We start from the raw sequence: 19,290 nt of genomic DNA on the forward strand, positions 1-19,290 counted from the left end.
CTCGAGACTGTCACAGTACCCAGTACTAACTGGGGCTGACCCTGCTGAGCATCCAAGGTCTGACGGGATCGGATGGCAGGGAGGCATTTAACTGCCCGGTACGGTCTCCACTGAGACTCGAACTCACGACCTTGTGATCCAGAGTCCGGAGTGCTCACCATTACACCACGTGACTGCCCTGTTAAATCGTCATAGGCCTAACATAAATGCCTCTATGCAAATGCACACACCATGGGGAATAAGAAAGAGTTAGAGATCTACACACCTGCATTTGATCTCATTGGCATCACAGAAAAGTTGTGGAATGGCTCCTATGACCGGAGCATTGAAAGAATATAGGATCTTGAGAAAGGACAGGCAGGGGGGATGAGGTGGGGGTGTTGCCCTGTGTCAGTGACCAGCTGAAGTGTGTGGAGCTCCTCCTGGGTATGGATGAAGAGCTGACTGAAGGTTTAAAGGTCAGAATTAAAGGGACAGCAGAGACAGATGACATTATAGTGGGGGTCTGCTACAGGCCACCCTACCAGGAAGACTGAGTGAATGTAGCCTTCTCTAGGACAGGAGTGGCCTCAAGTTCACAGTTCCTGATTCTCATGGGGGATTTCAATCATCCTGACATCTGCTGGAGGGACAACACAGCAGGGGAAAAGCAGTCCTCAAGGTTCCTGGAGTGCATTGACAGTAACTTCCTTCTCTAAGGGACAGAGGAGCCAAGGAGAAGTGCTATGCTGGACCTTATGCTCACCAACAAGGAAGGGCTGGTGGGGAATGTGAAGCTGAAAGGCAGCCTTGGCTCCAGGGACCATGAAGGGTTGTACTTCAAGATCCTTAGGGCAGTGAGGAGGGCACATAGTGAGCTTGCTGCTCTGGACTTCAAGAGACTTTGGCCTCTTCAGGGATCTGCTTGGTAGAGTACAATGGGATAAAGCCCTGGAGGGAAGAAAGGCCCAAGAAAGCTGGTTGGTATTCAAGGATCACCTACTCCAGGCTCTGGAGTGATGCATCCCCACAGAGAAGAAGTTTGACAAAAATGGCAGGAGGCCTGAGTGGATGAACAAGGAGCTCCTGAATAAATTCAAACACTAAGTAGAAGCCTATAGAGGGTGGAAAAAGGGGCAGGTAGCCTGAGAGTAATATGGGAAGACTGAGTAGCCAAGATCAGATTAGAAAAGCCAGAGCCCTGAGAGAATTAAACCTGGCCAACAACATCAAGGGCAATAAGAAAAGCTTCCATATGTATGTTGATGTTAAAATGAAGACTAGGAATGATGTGAGCCCTCTCTAGAAGGAAAGGGAATGCCTAGTTACTGGAACATGGAGAATGCTGAGGTACTCAGCGTTTTGCCTGTCTTCACCAGCAAGTGCTTCAGACACACTGCCTGAGTTGTAGAAGGCAAAGACAGGGACTGGGAGAATGAACCAGTCCACTGTAGGAAAGACCAAGACCATCTAAGGAACATGAAGGTGCACAGGACCTGTTGAAATGTATCCAAGGGTTCTGAGGGAGCTACTGCATGAAGTTGCGAAGTCACTATCCATCATATTGGAGAAGTTGTGGCAGTTTGGTTAAGTTTCCACCAACTAGAAAAGGGGGGAGATAACCCACATTTTAAAAAAGGGAGGAAAAGGAAGACCTGGGTAACGACAGGCCAGTTAGTCTCACCTTTGTGCCTGACAGGATCATGGAGCACAGAGAGAATGGAATGTGTTGCCGAGAGAAGTTGTGGATGCCCCACCCCTGGAAGTGTTCAAGGCCAGGGTGTATGGGGCTTTGAGCAACTTGGTCTAACGGAAGGTGTCCCTGATGATGATTTTAAGGCCCCTTCCAACACAAAGGATACTATGGTTTTAAATAAGAGATCTTGCATCTTGGAGAGCTAGATGGATTGTTTTGGCAGTTGTGTGATTTAGTGCATTGATTCGCACTTTGGAATTGATACCTTTGCTACTCTCTCCTTTTCTGCCACTGGATGACAGTCAAACATAAACTTATGTTGTTGCTCAATTTCCCTATCTTTGAAAAGGAAATAAATGAGACTTGTTATATATATAATGCAAAGAACCATAGAAGGGGAAGATGATAAAAATGTCATCTGCTTTCACTGGCCTTCTGCACTTCTCTCTGTGAATGGAGGGCTCTGAAAATAAAAGCGATTCTTTCTTGTCAGTCCCTCTGTAACCTTGTTCTTTGTTAATTCCAGGCTGCAGCAGTCCTGTGGCAAGTAGCTGATGGTTGCTGGAGCAGGCTGATTTGTTCCTGTACAAGCCAGGAGCTGTATGGCCTGGTGGTTACTCAATTTTGGAAGGTGTTCAGTAAGTTCCAGAAGAGGCCTAGTAGATTAGTTGCTGCAGGCTCTGATCTTTGATGCAGCTGAGCCCTATCTTAACAGTTTGTGGATAGAGATGGAGTGATACTGTGTAAGTCTGAACGGCTGGAGAGGTGTGACCACTACAGGCACCGTCAGACTTACTGCTGTGGGAACTCTGAAGAAGGGCTGAGAATGGGACATTGTCACGTTAAAGGGAGGAGGGAGACAAAAATACAGAGATTTCTAGTCTTAACTGTAGTAATAAGAAATTATTAGCTATAAGCGCTTCTAGACAATCAGATCCTTATGTCCCCAACACTGTCTGTCTCTTAACTGACAGCACACAGATTGGAAGGGTTTCTGACCTCTGACATGAAGCCAATACTTAAACCAGGGAGAAATTATTAGCTATAAGCGTCCTCGGAGTAATCAAAACTTTATGAACCCAGCACTGCCCAGCGGACTCTGGACAGAACACAGGCTGGAAGGATTTTTGACTCCCCTATGAGGACCACACTTAATAGCAACAAGAGAAAAGAACCTTTTCTCACGATAGCTCCCGAAATAACATTTATTAATACGGGTACGTGACAATAACTATATGGGTTACTTAGTCGGCGATAACATTTAGCTGCAAGATTGTACAAAATACCCCCAAAGACACATTTCAAGGGCCACCCCAGCAGTATACCACTCCCATAGCAAACTTAACTAACAGAAGGTTACTAAGCAGAAACACAACAGTTCAACACCACCAGTAAACACACTCAATAACCCAAAAGAAAAGCAACAGGAAAAATATAGCCACTTCTCATTAATACACATACACCCAGAGAGCTATAGCAAATTATAATTAATAAGGTATAAGAAAATAAGAATTCCATTGCTTACCCCTGCAATGCTGATGGAATGGGGAAGACAGGGTAGGTCTTAGGTTGCCCTCCCAGAGGTGGAAGTTTTTCTCCACAAGTTGCAGTTAAATGGCACTTCTTTTATATCTTTTTCTTTCTTCTCCAGGTGTTTATGTGACTAATAGTCAATCTATTGTGTGGGGGGAGGATGCAGATGCCTGAGGTGAGGTGGGTCCTTGAGCAGTCATAGAAGATATCGCAAAGAAAGGCCGTGCTATTTCTTAACACTCCATCCTTTGTTAATCTTATCAGTTTGCCTTGCTTTTGTCTTCTGCAGGGAACACCTCCCCAGGGGGCTGAGGCATCTCCCTCAACCCATCAGGCCTTTCAGCTCATCACCCCACAGACATGCTTGCAATAACTCTTTTAGGGAAAACTCAGCCCAGGGCAGGCTGCTTCAGCATCAGCTGATTAATGCTGCTCTGCCAGCCCTTAGAACTATTTGTACTATTCTGGTGGGACATGAAAGTTGATCCTGATGGCATCTGAAGTTGGGGTTGAAAAAGCAAGTCTGTTGTAGTGATTCTTTTATGCTGATGCTTTGGTACCCTTGGAACAAGTACGACTTTGCCTTTTGATACATAGTTATCTCTAGTGATTCCTTTGGCAAAGTATGTAACTTAGAAACTTTTCCTGACTTTTGCAATGAAGTAGTCTACCGTTTTGACATGCCAAATGTCGTGGCTTTTGTGTGATTAATTCCCTTCTAAGACACTTTCCCTGAAGTTATTAAGTGGAAAAGCAAATAAGTTGTAGTGCTATTGGTGCTCAAGAGGGTAAGACATACGAAAACTCGTCTCTAGGAATTTTTTTGTTATTGTTCTTTGTCTACTCTTCTAACCCCTCTCTCCTTCCTGGCCACTATTAGAAACTTAGTACACTGATGATCCTGTAGTCTTGTCTTTTTTAGTTCTCTTTGAGGTTTGAAGCAAGTACAGCAGACCCAAAGATTATCAAATAACTTGTTTTTCTTGGGGAAGGAGACAAGAGAATGCCAAATATAGGTGGTATCTAACAGAGTCTGGTGTGACTTTGGAGCGGTATAGTCCAAGATGTGCCCAGGTGTATCTCAGGGGCAGATGCAAGAAGACTAGAAATCTTTATGGCAGAACTGAAGCCCTGAAGCAACTTCTCCTAACCTGAACATAGCTAATACCCTTATTTGTTGGAAACTTCTTTAAATCCTGTGATAGCAAGGAGGGTCGTTCTCCCAGATGCCGCAGTCAGAAAAGAAGACTGGGCACTATGAACGTATTGGAACAGTATGCACAAGAGTCTTCCTAGGGGGGATCAACTGACCTATAAAATCTGGTAAGTCAGTGGTGAAAGCTAGTGCTGTAGCATGGAAGAAGCTGAGCTAATGGCTTGGGCTCTTGGGTTCTTTGTTGTGCCTGTTGTCTCATGGGAGGTTAGCCAACTGCTTTTCCATTTTGGCTAGTGGTACAGGTTTGTTGATGGCCTGACCTGTCCAGCTGTAAAAGTGTGCCTCTAACCACAGCTGCAATAGAAATAACTGCAGGCAGACACCTCACTGCCCTGAGAGCAGGAGGTGAATTCTGGTCATAGGGGTCAGAGGCAAGCAGGAATTTGTGCCCATAAAAGTCTTCATAGTTTCTGATGTTCATCCCTACCTGTTGTTGGTCCACTTTGGGCAACAGAAATTTTTCATTCTTCTTGTCTGTTCTTCTTTGGAAAATAGATGAATAACTGTTAGTCTAAATGAGTTTGCCTAAAGGTTAATCCTTTGGACAAAGTGCAATTTTCAGTTAAATTCCTCAGAATGAATAAAGCCTGTCTGTCCAACCCATAAAAATAGAGGGATTTCATTGGGCACAAGTCCAGTCAGTCAGCAGTACCTTGAAAAAACCATAAAGACTGCTGAAAGCCTGTAAAGCCCCAAATATAAACTGTGGTAGGTAGCACAGCTTTAAGCAGCAAACTTTGCATGGTGACAGGCTGCTTAACTAGGCCATTGGCATTTAATTTGTCATAAGAAACTTAACACTTTGTTTTATCTGAAGCTTTGTCCATGTAAATAAACTATGTCTGGCCCTGAAAGTTAGAGGTCAACTTGAAGCATAGTGGGATGGGGGTATGTGAGGCACCAAGGTTTAGGAGAAAGCCAGCATGCTTGATACTTTCTATTGAGAGAGATTGCTGATACTTCCATGGCCACTAAAACTGGAAGGAGGCCAATTAGTGTCATGATGACTACAAAATTGGTGGGGGACCAGAGTGGAACTGCAGGACCAGATAGAGGTGTCATTGTGCAGTTTAAGGATCTTATGACAAGTACCTGAATGCAGGGTCTGCATACCTTCAGTCCAAGGAGACCTAAAGCCTTCAGAGGCTGAAATGAGGTGTTGTCTCAGTTTGAGGGGCAAAAACCAAAATGTTTACCCACAAGCAGAGGAGGGGGATTTCCTCCACAATAATCACACCACTCTTTATCAAATTTAAGAAAAAGGAACTTTAATCAGACAATGGATACAAGAAGGATAACTGTTCTTAACTGCTATATACATATATATATATATGTAGGTATAGGTATAACTATAAACAGAGCAGAGCAAAACTGCTTCCTCAACACCACAGGAAAAAACCAACAACCCCCACAACAACAACCCCCACACCGACAAGTTTCCTCCTGGAGAAAAGTTATACTTATGAGCAGTATCAGTGTCACAGCCCAGCTGGCGGCAGGGTGAGCTCCCAAATGAACTCTCTCTCTCTGTGTCTCCTGCGTTCCAAATGAAGAAGGAAAACTGGAAGCGACGAACCGCTGTGTGTCCTGGCAAAAAAGCAGCTACAAGTTCTCTCTCCCTGGTCGCTGCCCCAGCCAGGGTGGGCAGGGCGTGATGCTGCAAGTAGCGGTGAGACTGGAGCAGAGGCCGGGACCCCAGATGCAGGAACCAGGAGAACAGCCGCGGCAAGTAGAAAAGAAGCGGCTCAGCAAGCAGCAGCAGCAGCAAGAGGAGCAGGAGAAAAAGCTTCCCTCCTCAGCAACACACACTTACACACCCCTCCTGCGTTCTGCTGAGCTAAGAATGGAAAAATGTCCCCAAAAACAAAAGAGACAAGCTGCCCCCACCCAAGCGATCAAGAGGAAGATGGTAGCAGTTGCAGTTAACTACCTCTTTTTGTTAACTAATGGCCTGGGCAGTTAGTGGCAGGGGAGAGAATTTACATAATAATTCCAAACTACAACAGGTGTCTTTCCTGAGAGCTGGTGGTGTTACCTCCCATTCCTGTCACTGTGCTGGATCCTGATAATGCAGAAGTTGGGTGATGTGTTTTAAAACCCAGATGGAACAGGTTAACTGACACATAGGTTTCCCATTACTCAGCATAAGGGGTTCCTAAGGACAGTATTTTTCTAGAAACTCAAGGTTTCAGTTCCTAAAATGCAATCCTCCCAGAGTAAAACAGCAACACTGAAATGCCTGTGGAATAAACAAACTGGCATAAACTCCTCTTGATGCTTCTGTGAAGACTAGTTTTACAGACTTGTTCCACTTCCACAGAGGCGTGAGTCAATGACATGTCTGTTTCAGGTACACAGTGACATACCTGCCTTGTGCAAGGAGAAACACTGAACAAGTCAGGGTTTGAAAAAAAGCAGCCAGTCTTCTTTCTTGATGATATCAGTGCAGAAACATGAGACCTTTGCAGCTCTGGGACTGGCTCTTCTCTAGTGTGAATATATTGCCCTACTGGAAGAAGCAAGAGCAGGGTGGAAACCCTCTCTGCAGAACTCCCAGAGGAACCCAAGGCCGCTTCCTGTGTCTTACCTAAGCTTCTTTTGGGACAGACTATGGCATATGAGAGAATATTGCCCTGTCTCCTGAAGGGCTTGGAGAAATTTTTACTTTAGCATAAAGCCCTGTCATAAAACAACTTCAGGAAATTAACTGAGCTGGAGTACACCACAGATGCACATTTTAAAGATGTGTTTTGTTTTGCCTTGTTGGTGAAACATATTTCTGCAGGACACAAGTATCGAGAAGATTTTCTTGAAGCTATTTAAAGTATTATTCCACAACTAACTGCCCTGTCCCTTTTCTGGAGCAAACTTCTATAGCAGAGCTGCTGGAAGATAACTCATGTATGCCCCTGACACTTTTATGCAAAGTTGGTTTCTCAGTGTAAATAGCTGATGAAAGTGATCGGAGAGCCGTGACATAAATCTGATTCCTTTAAATCTGTGTCTGCTTTGTGTCAGTAACCTTTGAGGAGAGATAATGACCTCCTAAGCTTCTAGGTCTGTCTGATCAGTGATTACAACGGACATCTCATGATGCTGACACTTGGGCCTTCTTATCTATCTGCAAATAAGCACATAGGGCAGCTAATTTTTGCTAATTTGTTTGAGGTAGGAACTGAAAAATTTAGCAGTAATTGATTGTAGTTTGCTATATACAAGGCTTTTTCCTTGTAGACAGAAGCAGTCATGTCTCCTTATCTATCAGCTGCAAGTTAAACTTTGTCTTGGTTCTATGCAACTGCACGTGTGACTCCCTCAACTGTCAGTGAGTTCTGAAAGTCAGTCAAGCTGTAATATTGGGTGCACCTGGTATATGCAGGACTTCCAAGTCCTTGATGCAGAGCTGCTGATGTGAAGAGAATGCAAAGGGGAAAATCTGTCAGTCAGTGATGCTTTATATTTTGGTGGCAGGCAGTTTGTTTCCTATGCAATTTCAAAAGTGGAAGTATGAGAGGAAGTATTTGCATAGCAAAGTGTGCTGATTTAAAAGTAAACTGACAAGAGAAATGAACCAAACTCAAAAAGAGATTATAAGTCAGAGTTAAAATTTAATAAAAATATTACAATAAATGCAATGATACAAAGAGAAATTGGTTTTAACCCACAAACCCCAGAAGTATAACCCAGCACCCTGGGGCACAGACAGAATGTTGTTTGTTAGCCCCTGTGCTGAGTGCCATGTTGTTCCCCTGAGTCCAAAGTAAAATGAAGGGAGAAAACCTGTTGGCACAGATGATGGTCACAGTCTAGTCAAGAGTGGTGGTTGCAGTCCTGTTGAGGTTCTGATCCTTCTCTGGATCCAACAAGTGGTACCAGAAGTCCCCAGGCCCCAAGGTTATATATCCTCAGGTTCAGGTGGGAATGCCCAGTACCTCCCCCAGGGTGGGGAGTTCCACAATGGGTGATCTAACTCTGTGAGTCATGGAATATTTTTGGAATTTTTGATGGCCTATTAGCAGACATGACCCCTCAGACTGTGTGTGAAGGTGCTAATGCCTCGTCGGAGGGGAGTTATCACAATTCCTATCTCACAGTCTTCTTTAACACCCAGCTTGTAGCCTGAGGGGTCAGGTGTGCTCTGGGCAGCGGCTGCAAATGATCAATTGTTAACAGTTAATGAGAAATGACATAGAGGGTGTGAAATACACAGCTTTGGTCACACCCACACAGTGATTAACTCATCCTGGCCACTGAACTAGGAGACAAAGCTTTTGAGCAAATGCAGATCTCCATTTCAGGATCACTGGGCACTATGAAACTCTGCTGAAACTCAGGCTTAGCTTGATTTGAATAGTACTGTGTGCATGGAACTCTTTCAGTGTGCAGCCAGCTCTTTCATGTGGCAGACTGTTTGGGATCTCCTCTTCATATGCAGCTAAGTATCCTCATAAGTAGATGAGCCAAGAAATTGTATCATGCATTGAGCCCACTGCTTCCAGCATCCTGGAGACAGATCTGAAGCTAAAGTAAGCCACACTTTCATCTTGTTTGTACCAGTCCTGCATGAACCCATACTTCTGAAGCACTAGCTTTGGTTGTTCTACAAGCTCTTAATGTCACTGCAGGGATTGTTCCTTTTTTCTGCAGTATTCAGGGCTGGCATGAGCAAGTTTTCCTTTTCACCTTATGCCCTAAATATTTACTAGAAATATTTAATTGCCAATGTAACCTGGAATAGATGTCAGAGCCTCAGTAAGCTCTGCAAGAGTATGAACTCCTTGGAGTGAGTTGAACCATTAACCTTGGCGTAAATTCTAGCAAAGATGCAGAGAGAAAGACATTGGCTTTTTGACTGCCACATCATTGTGATTAAATGGTATTTAGCTCCAGTTCTTTAGTTCAGTTCTGGCAGTGTCCTTCTCTTTAATTGCTCAAATCCTTCCTTAGTGAAGTGCTCTGGACTAGTACAAAAAGTTTAGTTTACTTTAGCTCTGCTCCTTTCTTTAGTGCTCGTGAGAGTTCTGTTATCTACCTGGGAGGATGGTGGCTTCTGAAATTTCAGTGTGCCTTTTTTATTATAATATCTAATGAACACTTTGATGCAGCTTTAAATGTAAGACTGACCTATCTTTCTCAGAATGTACTTGTCTGTTTCGATAGAGAGGTCCAAATGATCTTGCTGAGAGAGCAAGAAGAGTGTGTTGGGTTTGTCAGCCTGCATGATGCCATTATTAGAGAGCATTATTAAGCTATTAGAGAGTATCCAAAAGAGGGCAATGAAGATAGTGAAGGGCCTTGAGGGGAAGCTGTAAGAGGAGTGGCTGAGGTCACATGGTCTGTTCAACCTGGAGAAGAGGAGACTGAGGGGAGACTTCATTGCAGACTGTAACTTCCTCATGAGAGGAACAGGATGGTCAAACAGTGATCTCTTCTCTGTGGTTACCAGTGACAGAACCCAAAGAAATGGCCTTAAGCTGTGTCAGGGGGGGTTTAGGTTGGATATTAGAAAAAGGTTCTTCACCCAAAGGGTGGCTGGGCACTGGAACAGGCTCTCCAGGGCAGTGGTCACAGCACTGATCCTGCCAGAGTTCAAGAAGCATTTGGACAATGCTTTCAGGCATGTGATGTGACTCTTGGGGGTGGTCCTGTGCAGGGCCAAGATTTGGACTCAATGATCCTTGTGGGTCCCTTCCAACTCAGTATATTCTGTGATTTTGTAAAGTTTACCTCGTTTTAACTTTTTTTGCTCTGACAAATGGAGAATTGACTCGACGAGGAGTATGAGATGAAGTCCCTTGTGCTGGGGCCTAGAGGGTCACACATGGGCCACTGTTTTGTGGTGCACTTACTGCCTGCATGTGTCTCTGCACAGACCTGAGCTGACAGTGTTCTGCCTTTTCACCCCCACTGTGGCATGGTGTGAGCACCAGGCTGTCCTGCTGGCTGAAGGAAGCAACCTGGATCTGTCCAGAATCTTCTGGGCTGGGCTAGACTTTCTAGAGCTGACAGCCTGGTTGGAAGCCCTTGGCATTGTGTGAAGCAACCAGCTGAAGTGAAAAAGGGATTGAGAATATTCCTAACTATTATGGTTACAAGCCAGGGAAGGGACTTATAGCAATGAATATTCATACCATTAAGTCATCTGAAGGGGGCATGATGCATTAGAGGAGGTGTTTTTCTGTGGGGAAAGTTGGTCCAGGGTCTCAGCTGTGGCCAGAAACCATCCCTGCCTTGCTGGGACAGCAGCAAAACTGGGAGCTGCTGACTCACCGTGTTGTGCTGAGATCGAAGCAGCCCAGTGGTCGTCCCCGCCCCAGCTGCCACACTGCCACAGTCCCACCAGAACTGCTGGAGTGCTGCCCTGGCCTGCCACTGCCAGAGTGCTACATGGGACTGCCGTCACTTGCTTTTGCTGCTCACTCACTGTGTAGAACTGCTGCTGGTGCCAGAGCCCTTGCTGCTGCTACACAGTCCAGTCAAGCCAAGTGGGCCAATGCACTGTGCCTTGGGTAACACGTGGCAGGGAACAAGGAGATTCTGAACTGGCACCACCACTGCAGTGAAGACCTGAACCTAACTGGGTGGCATCGAGTTGCCAGTTTGGTAGTGTGGCTTTTGTGAGCAGTGCATTTCTCCTGGGTTTTTGCTTTGGCCCGTGTTCTGCCATTGTTTTCTTTTGTTTGGTTGGGCAGATGGGTGTGGTTGGCAGGGAGGACCCTCTGCGATTTTCTTTCCCCTTTGTTCCTCGGGAACCATGTGATACAGTGAACTCTTTTTTGGGTAAGCCGTTTCCCTTGTAACTTTGTGTGCTGCTATTTTTCCTTGTTAGTAAACTGTTATTTTTTAATTTATAACCTCCTTACATCTTTTTTTTTGTCTCTCTGTATTAAGGAGGAGGGGGGAATAAAAAAGGGATGGACTTCAGTTTATTAGAGTCACCTTCCCAGTATTTGTCTATAAACCAAGATACACCTTTGAGATTTGAAGAGCACTCCTGGCTTCTTGCCATCCTACAAACTTAGCTGTGGCTTGGCTTTTCTGCTTTGTGAACAAGTCAAGTCACTAGAGTTGGCTTGCTTTTTCCTTGTCTTTGGTACCAGACTTTCAGTGGTGGCTTGTGTGATGAGTGAATGTAGCACCCCATTACATCCTTTTATGACCCTTCAGGAGCTTTCTTTTGAACACTGCCTTTTTTTTTTCCCAGCCAAGATACTGCTGTTCCCCAAGATAAGATGCAGTACAGCTGTCTCTTCAGCACTGGATACTGAATTTGAGCTGCTGCTGGGCCACCTGCTCATCACAAATGATGTTTCTGAAGCAGGACTTCAGACTAGCTCAGCTTGCAAAGGTTTGCTTTGGGGTTACTTGGAGCAGAGACCTCAGCTATGCTATTAATAGACCCATCTTAAGATCCCCACACCTTGGCCTAGAGCCCTTCACTGGCCTTTCTTGACCAAATGGTTGTTTTAAATGCTGTAATTGTTAATAGTAGTTGCAATATTGCTGCAGAATGACAACAACTCTTAAAAAAAAGGGGTGTTTGTGGAAAAAAATGTACTCTTTGTGGCTTAGGTCAGGGCTCTATTCATTTAGAAGTGCTTATCTGTGTATGAGTGAGCATGGGCTCAGACTTTTTTGCTGTTTCCTTGCTAATAAGGACCTTAGTCCAGTGTAAGCAATAATCAGCCCATGGATGAAGAATGAAGGCTGAAGGAATTTTAGATGCCCACCTTGAGAAGACCGTCATTTTACTGAACCTGAATATAATCTCTGTTCTGCTGGAGATTAAATATCATGTATTAACCCACATGAAGTTATGTTGTTTAACCTCAGCAGAATTATGCTTTAGTAATATGATAACATTTATTCGTCTTGGCATTTGCAGTGATGCCCTTTCGTTGTGTAGATTAGCTTTTGATTAAAGTAGAAGCACTAGTTAGACTGTGTTGTTTCTGGGCTGTCTGTGTTTTGAAACATTTTTATCCATACTCCTGTCTTGAAAAAAGTACAATTCTACCTCTTGCATTCTTGACAGATATGTCTAATCTTTCCCCCAGCACTGGAGACTCTTAAAACTTGTGCATGTGTGTATCCCCTGGCAAACTATTCTGCTGTTGTAAAGCTTTCCTTGGTGTTGTAGTGGCACATGTTGTGGTTTAGACTTGCTTCCATCATGGCTTTGTGAAGGTTTATCACAGAAGAAGGCAAGCGCAACAACAGTTCTCTGGGTGTGCCTGGAAATGCAGCCAGAGCATGGATGGCTCTTTATTGAATCAATGACTTGTGTTCATGTGCAGTTTAGTTTTGGAAAAACAGATACACAACTGGATATCAATACATTCAGTCGAGGCAGGTCTTTGTCACTTTTGAGCATCTTTCTCAAGTTAAAACCAACCATGTCCTTCGAGGGAAAAGCTCTGTGATGATTCTGTACGGCCATTACCCACTTCAATATTGAGGCTGACAGTCCAGGCAAGGAAAAACTCATGGTGGTAAATCCCCTGTAAGTCAGGCTCTCATGGGGAAAGGTGTTGGTGACAGTGGACAACAGGGACATGTACTTTATGTAACCAAGGTGTTATCCAGACCTCAAAATAGCATGTCAGCATCTGCAAATAAAAACAGAATTGGCGAGAAAGTTCAGTTGACTGTGGGTTGGTCTCAGGCCATGATGGGGCAGAAGAGAACTTTATCCTAGAGAAATTACTGTTTGCTAAGTAATCATGTCTAGTGGGAACGCCTGTGTAAGGATTTCCCCCACCCAGAAAGTGTCTGTTTAGCACCTACTGTATTTTTGCACATTTTCACCCAGGGATATGAACTAGGTGCCTGTGCTCGGTTCAACTCCTTGCAGATAAGAGCTGGCCCTAGATGCATGAGAGGTTATAATCCTGCCTCACCCCAGCTGGCTTTGCAGAGAAGAGGCTTGTACCTCTCTGGGGACTTGGCAGAGCAGGTCTGAAGGTGATTATACAGCTAGAGATGGCAAAGAATCCCCTGCAGTTACTGGGTACTGCAAAGTAATTGGACATACCTGTTGCAGGCTTTTTTTCCTCTGGAAATGACAGCCATCCAGGCTGGAGTGCTCCCTCTTCTCGCACACAGTGCGTTTGATTTCCACGTGGAGCATATATTTCAGCCCTCTGACAATCTAGAGAAAGTAGTTTCCTCCTTTAAAGTAAGGGCAGGGGAAAGAGATGCCAAAATTTTGGCAAAATGAAATGCTACATCTGAGAAATGTGTGTCACCTACACAGAGCCTTCCTGTGTGGCAGAAGGACACAGGGACAGCTTTAGGCATTCATATCCTCCTTCATCCTGAGGAGGATAAGAGCCACCATGTCTTGGGTGTGCTGTAGGAAGGTCAATTAAAAATGGGTTGAAGGACCATCAGAAATCTGCTCTTCTTACCTGTACCATGGCTTTGTTTATTTGTGAATCCTTAAAGAGAAAGAGATCATTGGAACTGTTGTTGTATCTATAAACCCCAAATCGAGCTGCCTTGCGAACCCCAGGGTTGTTGATGTTCACTGGGATGGGGGAGCCAGGCTTCATGGTTGAATGAGGTGGTGGTACACGTGTGTCTGAAACAACACAAAACACCAGTGTAAAACACATCAGCTTCCTGAAAGGGTGGGACCTTCAGCCTTCTGAACCTTCTTACTTGCCCAGTGCTTTTGTGCTTCAGAAGGACTCTGCTCATATCTGGTAAAAAAAATCCTGTGGAATGAAGTGACATAAAAAGCCACTGCCAGAAGTGGTAGCAGAGTTCAAACTGACTTAGAAGAAGCCAGAGTATCATGAATATTTTTTCAAGGTTCTCTGGTGCAACTCCCAGTTTATAGAAGGACTGACTCTGAATCTACTTATAAAGAGAGATCATATTGCTTAGAGTACAATGTAGTTTTGATAACGTATCAAATGCTGGCTTAGAGAGCCCTGCTTCTTTTAGTTTGCATATCTGATCTTGCAGATATAAGTTCTTACCCACCCACCCCAACCTCAAGCCTTTGATGGCATCTCGAGGTTTTTATGTTAGAAGCATTTAGGTGGTGATCCAGACAAGGGGAAGATGCCTTCATTCTATGTGCTGACAAAGAGAGGTTGTCCCTATTCTCCAGCTGAGTAGTGAAGGGCCTGGGGCAGAACTTGGACCAGCTTATCACTGTAAAATGGACTGCTTTGGGTATTGAAGTGCTGTTACCTTGAACAAAATGTCAGGGACCATATTCTGTTAATGTCAAGATCCCACTTGGAGTACTGCATCAAGGGTCTGGGACCTCCAGCATAAGCAGGACATAGACCTGTTGAAGCAAGTCCAGAGGAGGGCCATGAAGGTGATTAGAGGGTTGCAGCACCTTTCTGTCAGGAAAGGCTGAGAGAATTGGGATTGTTTAGCCTGGAGAAGGCTCTTAAGTGACCTTATTGCCTTTCAGTACATGAAGGGAGCCTACAAGAGACATGGAGAAGGACTTTTGGCAATGACATGTAGTGACAGGACAAGGGTTAATAGCTTTAAACTGACAGAGGCCAGGTTTAGATTAGATATTAGGAAGAAATTCCTCACTGAAAGGGGTGGTAAGACAATGAAACATGTTACCCAGAGAAGTTGTGGATACCCCATCCCTGACAGTGTTCAAGGCAAGACTGGATGGGGTTTGGAGAAACCTTATCTAGTGGAGGGTGTGTCTGCCCATGACAGGGTGGTTGGAAGTAGATAATCTTTAAGGTCCCTTCCAAACCAAACCATTCTATGATTATCAAGGTCATGAAGTGGAGAAGCAAGCTGTGTAGGATACGAAAACTGGGGGATGTGAAGGTTAACCCATGGCCTTTCAGATTACAGCACTTCATAGAATCATTTACTGTATATTTTTAGTTATGTAGCTATTTCCCTATGCCCTGCTTGCTTTTCAGTAATTGAAAAGAACCTTGAAGCTTACAGTTGATGTCATTATTTCATCCCCTTTTACACCTGCTTCCCCCTCCATTTTCCCACTTCTGAAATCAAAGAAGAGGAAAAAATCCTCAAACTGCACAAGGTGCTGTGCAGCTACTGCTAATGTCAAGACCTGCCAGTGCAGTAGGTGATCCTCAAGTTCGTGCTGTGTGTGTGTGCAGGTAGTGAGCCTGTGCATACTTGTGCACACAAATGTGCACACAGAACTTGGCCTTGTACTAAATCTGCTAGGAAAGTCAAGCTTTTTATCTCTTCTACCATTTTTTTCTCAGCTAGATCTCTTACCCACAGCCAGTTAGTACAGAGCATAGACTCTCTATTTAAGCCAATTTGCATTGAGAAACTAAGTAGAATACAGGGGTAACTTGGTGACTTGGAGACTATTTAAAAATGAACCAAACCAAACCAGCATTACATGTCATCATCAGCATAGAAGTTTGCAAAGATTTATCTTACAAGTTGCTTATGTATGTCCTAGTTACATATGTACCTAGCTACACATTGTCCTACAAAGGCGTCAATTGCTTCACCTACTTGTAGCTTGTTCAAGGATTTACATTTTGAAGTGCAAAGAAAACACTCAATTCTACATCCCTCCTCAACCCACGATGTTCCAAATTCCTATCGCTTCCTGGCTGATACCACAGCTTCCTTAATGACCTCCATGTTCTCTTGCAGGTGGGAGCTGAGAGACGGTGTGTCTGAGAGGAGCGGATGTTCTGCACGTGGCTTTGCATCTGGTGTGGAGGTGATGAGCTTTCCTTGTCCCATGTCTCGGTTCTATGTTGGGACTGGGTATGCAGCCAGTGCTGGACAATCTGCCAGTGTTTTTTCACCTAACCATCCACAATCCACTTGTAGGTCCCAAGATGAGTCTCTATGGGATGGTATTTTTCCACTGCAGCAAGGGAGGGATTCAAGAGTCACAGAAGCTCATGACCATGCAGCCTTGGACTGAAAGTATTTCTTAGGTGAGCACATCTTACCCAGTTCTCAAAGGAGGCTAGGATCCACAGATGATTTAAGAGGGCCATGCGGGACCTGCCTGAAGTCAGAAAGGACACTTGAGGCAGAGCTGGGCTTTGGTTTGCCCATAAGGCCAGCTATCCTCTCTCTCAGGAGTACCATGCTATTTCCTGCACCATCAACACCAACCCAATAGCTTATAGGAACCAGCTTTTTCCTGAGCTCACCTAGCAACTGAGATAGTCTGCCAAGGTAAGAGTGGGTCACTGCCTTGGGCTCTTCTTGCTGTTCACCAGGACCTTGCTTGAATCTGTGCTTTCAAACATGTTGGAAAGTCAGGTGTGGCAGTGATGGGGTGTTGACATCACATACTCTTCTTTGTAGTAGAAACCACAGACTTCTTCAATCTTAAGAAAAGGTCCTTTTGTGGCTTTTGAGAGCCCTCAACACCTCTTGAGTCATGGGGATGCCTTTTATAGGCATGGGGTGCCAGGGTGAGTGAGACTGACTGCACTCACGCTGTTTATGGGAAAAGAACTATCACATGTGTTACTCAAACTGAGTCAGAGTCCAAATTGACCTTGTTCCTGACTCCATTGCCTGGTAGATTCATCAGTGTCACATGTGGCTATGCCTCTGAAATGCATCACCTGGAAAAGTTTATCATCCTGTTTTCCTTTTTTGACCCCGATTATTGAAGGTTGGGGTTTGGTTTTCTTTATGTGCTTTGCTTCTCCTTCAAGGTGGTCACTTCATGGCACACACACTGGTCTGAAATCACTTTTACTCTTTGAAATAGTTTTCAGTACTATATTTCCAAAACTCAGAAACTTTCTGGTGTGAGGCACCTGTACTCTCTGCAATCTTTTCTGACTGCTTCTTCCCTAGCTTGGGCCTTGAGTGCTATTACCTTAAAAAGCTGAATTTGTGTAAGGTAAGGTCCCAGCTCCAGTCACAAGGCAGAATAGGTCAGATAGCAGTGCAGGGCTCTAGGCATACCAGCATTGATGAAACACTTGTCATCCAGACCTGGGCAGGAGCAGAGGCACTGCATGACCTGGCCACACATCTACAATACTTGGAGGCCCAGAGGATGTGTTCTCATGACCTGGGCAGATAACTCTTGCTGCTCTGCTGGGAGATACTTAGGGTCAGAAGAGCATTCATACTTCAGACCCTATGCTTGCTTCTGGATTTGTAAATGTGAAGAGAGAGAGAGACAATGAGAAGTCAGCCCTCCTCCTGCTCCTTCTGTTGGATGATGGTATGGTTAGATTCTTTTCTTGCTTAAACTTAACAGGAAATCCCTGTTAGTTTTTTTTCCCCCATCAGTTGCTTTCAAAACCTTCTCTCCATTACCAGAAGCAAGGCTAGGGCTTATCTTTACACTGAAGATGAAACAGAGTTCCTGCATGCCTCTGCAATACTCAGAGGAAACCACAACAGAAAGAAAAAGCTACTGGCTAACCAAATGTATGCATCAGTATTTTCTGCGTATGGGAGGCAAAGTGAAACTGAAGTAGAACTAAAACCTTCAGAGAAAAACACTCCTGACTGCAGCTCCCATTCTAAAGATTTAAAAGGAGCTGCAATAAAGAGAGTTTCCTTGCTCTGCAAAGAAAGAAATGATACAGAATAAGGCATCATTAAAGTCAGCTGATCGGCACTCAAGTGTCCATCTGTACTTAGCAGTCAAATTGTTACCCACAATCTTTTGATGTAATATTTAAGGTCATGCAGAGTTTAAACACTGACAAATGAGTTAAAACCGTAAGTTGACTTTAAAATCCCTAAATGATATCCATGGAGATAGCTTGTTTAACTACAAGGAAAGCCTTTTAAGCAGTTGGATTTTCAACTGCAGTCTGAATCCTGCAGTGCTGAGCCAGCACAGGCAGCAGTTGGAGAAGGGCTGTTATTTACCAGTGCATTAGGTAGCAGCTCTCACAGAACCTAAAACACAAGGAAAAGAGCAATTTTATTCCACTCTTACTACCTGAAGTCCTGCTGAAGCTCCAGAATGTTAAGCAGCAAAGAGCGATACAGGTGCAGATGAAATTCACTGCCATGTCCACCACTTCACAGGAGCCTGCCAGCCAGAGGAGTGACTTCCCTGCTTCCTGCCAGAGAAGATATGCCTCTGTGAGTGCTCTTATTGGCTGTGGGGGAAAGAAAAAATCACCCTAAAACCCTCTCAGTCATCAGAGCTCTGACGTAGACTTTGCCTCCTGCTGATGACCACATACATGGAAACCCAGCCACAAAGCTCTGGCTTGGTGATAGCAGCACCAGCCCTGCATTAGACAGCGACTTTTGCTTTGTGATCCTCAGGGGTTGTGCAGAAGCATGGGCAAAGAATATGTGACATAACACTGAGAAATGGTGTTGGGGGTGAGGAGAGTAAAAGTCATATGCTTTACGATTCAGGGGGAAACTTAATCCCTAAGAAATGGGCAATGAGCCCTGTGAATGTAGCTCTTGGCTTGTATATATGCATGTGTATATATGTGGAGAAGCCTGACAGAGATGATGATGCCTTGCTTTTCCTGATGTGAAGATGTAGAGTTTGGGTGAAGGAGACATGACAGTTTTAGGGCTATCTAGGCAAGGGGAATGTGTAGAGCAAAGCCAGTAGAAAAAAGATTTTGGTTTTGATGGTAGAGGAGGAAATCATGCCCTATGTTTACAGAAGGTGTAATGACAAGAGGAAAGGGCTGTATTAGGTTCAGAGATCATGAGGTTTTCTCTAGGTGCTCTCCAGAAAGCAGGGGAAACATGGGGAGAGGGGTATTATGTTTCTCTGTGTCTTGCAGAGCTTTTAATCTCTGAGGTGGATTCTCCAGTGTCAGTACTTGGTTTTCAGAAAGGTCCTCCCTAAACAGTGTTGGCCCCTGCTTAGAAGCTTGAAAATCTGGAGAAAGGGCTTAGTTGCCAAACCTTC

General features: G+C 44.5%; 1 protein-coding gene across 1 annotated transcript; it reads right to left on the reverse strand.

The window, feature by feature from the left end:
* Positions 1–12,654: 12,654 nt before the first annotated feature.
* CST7 (cystatin F) lies at positions 12,655–18,459 on the reverse strand. Its single transcript, XM_071548079.1, has 4 exons — positions 18,346–18,459; positions 13,835–14,007; positions 13,459–13,575; positions 12,655–13,033 (listed from the first exon to the last, which is right to left on the reverse strand). Exons 1-4 carry the CDS (start codon positions 18,416–18,418, stop codon positions 12,941–12,943), a joined length of 456 nt encoding a protein of 151 aa, XP_071404180.1. The 5' UTR covers positions 18,419–18,459; the 3' UTR covers positions 12,655–12,940.
* Between the last annotated feature and the right edge of the window lie 831 nt (positions 18,460–19,290).

Source organism: Pithys albifrons, chromosome 2 (assembly GCF_047495875.1).
Source record: "Pithys albifrons albifrons isolate INPA30051 chromosome 2, PitAlb_v1, whole genome shotgun sequence".
Classification (NCBI taxonomy): Eukaryota; Metazoa; Chordata; class Aves; order Passeriformes; family Thamnophilidae; genus Pithys; species Pithys albifrons.